At 37.0% G+C, this 6,606-nt stretch overlaps 1 protein-coding gene across 1 annotated transcript; it reads right to left on the bottom strand.

Moving 5' to 3' along the window:
* Positions 1-412: 412 nt before the first annotated feature.
* Positions 413-2,841, bottom strand: LOC133329859 (phenoloxidase 2-like). Its single transcript, XM_061538322.1, has 5 exons — positions 2,296-2,841; positions 1,783-2,232; positions 1,100-1,727; positions 694-940; positions 413-629 (listed from the first exon to the last, which is right to left on the bottom strand). The coding sequence occupies exons 1-5, from the start codon at positions 2,839-2,841 to the stop codon at positions 413-415; spliced, it is 2,088 nt and encodes a 695-aa protein (XP_061394306.1).
* Positions 2,842-6,606: the final 3,765 nt, after the last annotated feature.

Here is a 6,606-nt window from a genome sequence, read left to right as displayed (position 1 = left end):
TTGCATTTGTATATGTTGATTCAAATTAATTCAAATATCTATGTAGTTCATACATTTAATTTTTTCCGATTTCATTTTAATGGTCCTCCAATGATGCTATGCCCGTTCTATCTACAGGATATTGTACATATGAGCATCTGTAGTATGTACCCAAAGTGGTGAAAAGAATCATATAGTCATCCCCGTCCGACTTTTTTGGTTTCCTTACGGGTTTATGTTTTAAAACCCAAATTGCTTTGTATTTTTCATTTCGTCTATGTACACATATTATAAAAAATATAACTTTAATAGAGAAACATTTATGTTTATTGTTAAAAACAATTCAAAAAAGATTATTTATTCAATGTGTAAACTCATTCTTGACATACTGTATGTACAGAAAGAAGAGGAAATAGTTAAGTATTAGTTGAAATCAGTTATTACAACTTTTGCCTATGTTGTCATTGGGTTTAAATTTTATAGTTACATCGATCATTTTCATATTTGAATATTTTTTGATTAATTCCGGAAGATATTCCTCTTGTTTTCCTTTGAATTTCCTATCGAAGGGGTAGCCCATTGATCGATTGTCCGGATACAATTGATCCTTAAGACCACAGTATGATGCAGAGTCATTGCAGGGATTAGCTCTATAATAGAGATGTTTTTGTAAGATGGTTCAAATGAATTGAAAAGTAAATATTTAGTACTTACGTCTTATCGTGCAAAGTTACAGCATCACCACTCATATCGGATATCATTACAAATAGATCAAAGGGCATGCCTTCTGGTTTACCTTTGGGAAGAAGCATATGTCGAGGCCAACCGCAACCACAGAACCACAATTGCTCCAAATCTTGAGTTGGCTTATCTTTGGTGTCATTTGGAAAGGCGCGTTCGTATGGAATTGTGACACTTGAATTGCTTGACAACTGGTATATGCGATTTACGCCCGGTTTCACTGCAGGAAACAAAATCATAATAGTTAGCTTTCTGTATTGACAATATGTATTGTTTACAATACCGAGTTTTGATTTAAATTCAAAAATTTTTTCATACAAACTATTGAGACTTAAATTGTTTTTCATCGTTTATAGTTTGGTTGTGTGTGTGTACTTACAGGTTACTTTGAATTTATCCATCTCAATTGCCAATAGTCGTTGTTCGTTTAATTTTAAGGGGCAGCCACGCTCATCTGACTTCGGACATAGGAATATCCGACATGTGCCCTCTACTGGCGAGTTTCTGTTGTTCGACACTCCAATTTTATACTCAAACGGAGAATGCTGCAAATGTGTGAATTTTGCATAAACATTGCCTTCGGGGCCGAAATCCAATCCAGCCGCCAAATTTAATTCTGACTTCTCAAAACGGGTAAAGAGTTGATTTGGAGTGCTATCACCGGACGTTAGTGTTACTTCCAAATTATTAATTTCAACTCCTTTGAATGCGAGATCATTTGTGTCATAGGGATTGAGACGCTCCTTGTGGCGGTTGAAAATCTCATCAACAAATCCGTGCCATCTATAGAAAGTAGGGTCGCGCATAGCTGTTGTGTTATCTCCCATAACACCGAACTCTTCTAGAAAACGTGCTTCGGGATCGTGGCACAGCGCAATGATATTGTGACCTTCATTGTGCAGGCTTCCGTAGTATTCGGGATTGACTGATAGGCTAGTAGCTTCAACAATGTCTCCCAAAATATCAATACCCTTTTTCGGGTCCAAAGGAATTTCGTTGCCCTTCGACTGTAAGCAAAAGCTTATTTAAACATTAACCAAATATAAGAGTGCAAATACTTACATCTACAACATATCCTTTGTCAATGGCGGCAACTACGCGATCAATCCAGCGCCTGATGTCAGCAATGTCCACATGAATATCGTTACGATCAATGTCTGATAGCGCACTGTTGGCGTTGCGCCCGGGATAGGTTCTGCGGATCGAACTGTTCATAATTTTTGGGAAATAGCCCTCCGCTATAGGGTAGCGTAAGTCTTTTATTGGTCGCAACTTTGCCAAGTTGTTGGAGAAGCGTTCTGCATTGTATCGAGCTAAAACCTGATGATGCATGTAATAAAATAGTTCTCCTCGGCGGTCTTTCTTTACAATCTCCAAAGGGCCATAGCCAGGGTACACTAAATGCCAATGCCAGTGATGACTATTTACGCCTATATCCTCCCTGAAATATGCCAATCGTTGTTCTTTTTCTCGGTTTGAGGCGGTGAAGTTTAGGGGAATGTCAACGTAACGCTATAAATACAAACATTCGTATATTATATATGTTAAACACACAAATACAACTCTTTTTCATACCCGCTCTTCCTGATCCTTGATCAATTCACTTTCCGCACGAGCTTCATGGAAGACATATGGTTCTACAAAATGTTGCGGAAATGTTTCAGCAATTGGTTTTATTGGGAACTCCTTGGTGTCCTCTCTGTGTTGAACGGCCACCGAAAGACAGTACTGGAACAAGAATGGATTCACCCGATCTTTACAGTAAACGCACGTGGATATGAAAACGTCCTCATTGCTTGCATCCACAAATATTTTAATTAATTGAGCTGCAATGTCTTGGTGCATCCTGTTGGAAAGCGAAAATTGGCTACGCTTGCCAATTTTTCGAGCAAATGTTAAGTCCGGTTTCTGTTCTAAATCACGTACCGGTATTTGCATTTTAATTTCAGATGGTTTGCCAAACCGAGTTGAAATTTTATCGGATATATCCGCATATTCCTCACTATAGAAGCTTTTGGGTATGAGAAAAATCGCCTTACCACCGTCCCTCGCTGTGAAGACGGGCTCCAAAGGACGATCAAACAGTAATTTCAATGCCTTCTCGTTTATTTTGTGCAACATTTTGTTTGTCAAAAATTGTTAGCTAATTCAGACTGGCCTGTTCCATGTTGTGTTAGTTGTTTAAATAGCTAACCCCAATCGCCGTTTTAATGCAATTTTACGAATTTTTAGATATACGCAACCGCATACTTGTGATTGAGAAAATGTGATACTGCGTGAGAAATTTTGCCACCGCAATATAGAAATGCATATGTTTACAAAATTGCAAATTAATTAAGTGTAAGTGATATGAAATATCCGACTGCGGTTTGGTATCTTAACATGCAATATATGTAGTAAAGGGTCCTGCTTATACTAAGTGATAAAAATGTTATAGTATTCCTACGGCTTATTGTGATATTCTACCGCAATGCAATGTCTAAAAAGTCGCAAATAACCAGTAAGGATATGATACCCTTCACCACTATGGGTATATTAAACCGCTGATGATATTTATCTAAATGTGAATCTACCTAGATCTATCAATAAACATATCATTCGTTTGTTACAATGGGACAAAAGTATGTAAATCTACTTCAAACAAATATAAATAGGTCATCCGTTGGACTATGTCTGTACTTCTAGAACACGCAACATTTCTTTGCTTAATTCTGTACGTTGTCCAAAATTTGATGTCAATCTGACTAACATGAGGAGTTTGATGCACAATTTACTTAAAATCGGGCGAATATATATATGGAAGCTATATCCAAATATGAACCGATTTCAACGAAACTTGTCACAGGTTAGGTTATACTAATTTTAGTACGTTTTGTTCCTACCAGCCTATTGGTTCTTTCCTGCGTCAATTACTTAAAATCAATCTATAATAAAAGGGCGCTATATCTAAATCTCAACCGATTTTCACGAAACTTGGCACCCATCATTCTGGATTAAATTTACATTAAATCGGAGGAAAATATATATGGGAGCTATATCTAAACCTTGACCGATTTTCAAGAAACTTGACAGACATCACTCTAGGCTCGATTTAGTACGTTATGCCAAATTTCGTGCAAATCGAAGGATATATAGGGACTTTGGTACACCATTTACATGAAATAGGACGAAACTATACATGGGAGCTATATCTAAATCTGGACCGATTTTCTCGAAACTTGGCAGACATGACTCTAAGCTCAATTCACTACGTTATGCCAAATTTGGTGCAAATCGAAAGATATATAGGGACTTTGGTGCATGATTTACATCAAATCGGACGAAACTATATATTGGAGCTATATCTGACTCTGGACCGATTTTCTCGAAACTACGCAGATATCACTCTAGGCTCTATTCAGTACGTTATGCCAAATTTTGTGCAAATCGAAAGATATAATGGGACTTTGGTGCACCATTTACATGAAATCGGACGAAACTATATATGGGAGCTATATCTAAATCTGGACCGATTTTCTCGAAACTTGGAGGACATCACTCTAGGCTCAATTCAGTACGATATGCCAAATTTCGCGAAAATCGAAGGATATATTGGGACTTTGGTGCACCATTTACATGAAATCGGACGAAACTATATATGGGAGCTATATATAAATCTGGACCGATTTTCACGAAACTTGGCAGGCATCGTTCTAGGCTCAATTCGGTACATTATACTAAATTTCGTGCAAACCGACTGATATATAGATTCTTTGGTACACAATTTACCTTAAATCGGACGAAAATATATATGGGAGCTATATCTAAATCTGAACCGATTTTTCCCAATTTCAATAGGGTTCGTCCTTGGGCCAAACAAATGAGCTGTGCCAAATTTCATCCAAATCGGATTATAAATGCGACCTGTACTTTGTTTACAATTTAACACCAACAGACGGACAGACGGACGGACATGCATAAATCGACTCAGAAAGTGATTCTATGCATATTCTCAGAAGGAACTATGAGTCTATCTCGTTTCCTTTTGCCTGTTACAAACATATGCACAAAGACATAATACCCTGTACCACAGTGTGTTGAAGGTTATAAAAACAAGTGAAACCAGTAAGGAAAGTTCAAAAGTCGGACGGGGCCGACTATATGATACCCTTCACCATTTTGGGTAATAATATCTAAAATATCCTGTAGACAGAACAGCCATAGAATCTTTGGAGGACCATTGAGATGGAATCAGATGAAATTAAATTTGCTATCTAGATAGATACTTGAACTAATTGAAAACACCCCATACACATACCATTCTGCAATTACATGGGAGCTATAAATGTATGGGACCTAATTGAACATACACCATTTGTTTTTTGTTATCACTCCATTTTCAATTAAATAACCTCTAATGAATTTCGTGTAATTCGAACAAACATAGGCCCTACGGGGCACCATTTACATAAAATCGAACGAAAATATATTAGACCTATATCAAAATCTGAACCGATTTCAACAAAGCCTATCATTTTTCTTCAATTGCATTCGCTATTCAAAATTTTGCTCCATCAGACAAATATCTGGAGTTTGGTTCATCATTCACATAAAATCAGAAGAAACTATATATGGGAGCTATATCTAACTCTGAGCCGATTTTAACAAAACTTCACAGACATCAGTCTGGACCTAATTCAGTACTCTGTGCACAATTTTGTCCCAATCGGACAAATATCGGGAGTCTGGTGTATCACATGAAATCGGACGAAACTATACATGGAAGATATATCTAAATCGGTCAATCAATCGGACAAATATCGGGAGTCTGGTGTATCATTTACAAAAAATCGGACGAAACTGTACATGGGAGCTATATCAAAATCCTAACAGATCTTAACAAAACTTTGCAGACATGAATCTGAACATAATTTAGCATTCTGGAGTTTGGTGCATCATTCAAAAAAAAAAATCGGACGAAACTATATATGGGAGCTAATCAATCTGGACCTAATTCAGTACTCTGTACAAAATTTTGTCCCAATCGGACAAATATTAGGAGTTTGGTGTATCACATGAAATCGGACGAAACTATATATGGAAGATATATCTAAATCTGAGCCGAATCCAACAGAACTTCGCATACATAAGTATGGACCAGATTCAGTGCGCTGTGCAAAATTTTGTCCCAATCCGAACAATATTGGGAGTTTGGTGCACCATTTACATAAAATCGGACGAAACTATATAGGGGAGCTATATCTAAATCTGAACCGATTATCTCCAATTTCAATAGGGTTCGTCCTTGGGACAAATAAGTGAACTGTGCCAAGTTTCATCCAAATCGGATTATAAATGCGACCTGTACTTTGTTCACAAAAATACATGGACGGACATGCGTAAATCGACTCAGAAAGTGATTCTAAGCATATTCTCAAAAGGGTCTATCTCGATTCCTTTTGCCTGTTACAAACATATGCACAACGACATAATACCCTGTACTACAGTGTGGTGAAGGGTATAAAAAGCGTTTACTTTGGATACCTTCCACCATAGGTATACCTTCAGATACTTGAAATGAAAATACAGGGAAAATACCAAAAAGTGAACATATACCGATAATTCTACAAACGGATTTATGTAACCATTGTGTGCACCATAGAAAAATTTCGGCAATTTTTAATGGGGATTTTTCCTAAAATCTGAAAACCCCAAAGCGTGATACTAATTAAGTATGGTAGAGTATAGAATCCTCAAACTACTGCAATTTAGATTGCAATGTTATGTGAGGTTATGCCTAAAGGAGGACCAATATTGATTACACAGTGTAGGAATTAGCGAATATTCCTAATTAATGACCGATATGTGTAAATTTCGAAACCAATATTTTGGTTATGTATCTCAACT

This window comes from Musca vetustissima, unplaced genomic scaffold (assembly GCF_032173495.1).
Source record: "Musca vetustissima isolate MV318-11 ecotype Yass unplaced genomic scaffold, APGP_CSIRO_Mvet_v1 utg198374, whole genome shotgun sequence".
Taxonomy (NCBI): domain Eukaryota; kingdom Metazoa; phylum Arthropoda; class Insecta; order Diptera; family Muscidae; genus Musca; species Musca vetustissima.
This window is presented reverse-complemented; position numbering and strand designations above follow the sequence as displayed.

What these genes read in the sequence shown, in the direction of transcription:
- LOC133329859 (XM_061538322.1), bottom strand. Translation starts at nt 2,841, where the DNA reads ATGTTGCACAAAATAAACGAGAAGGCATTGAAATTACTGTTTGATCGT. An exon ending in TCAAGGATCAGGAAGAGCGG is followed by an intron (nt 2,233 to 2,295) that starts GTATGAAAAAGA and finishes TTGTATTTATAG; the next exon opens with CGTTACGTTGACATTCCCCT. An exon ending in ACAAAGGATATGTTGTAGAT is followed by an intron (nt 1,728 to 1,782) that starts GTAAGTATTTGC and finishes TTTTGCTTACAG; the next exon opens with TCGAAGGGCAACGAAATTCC.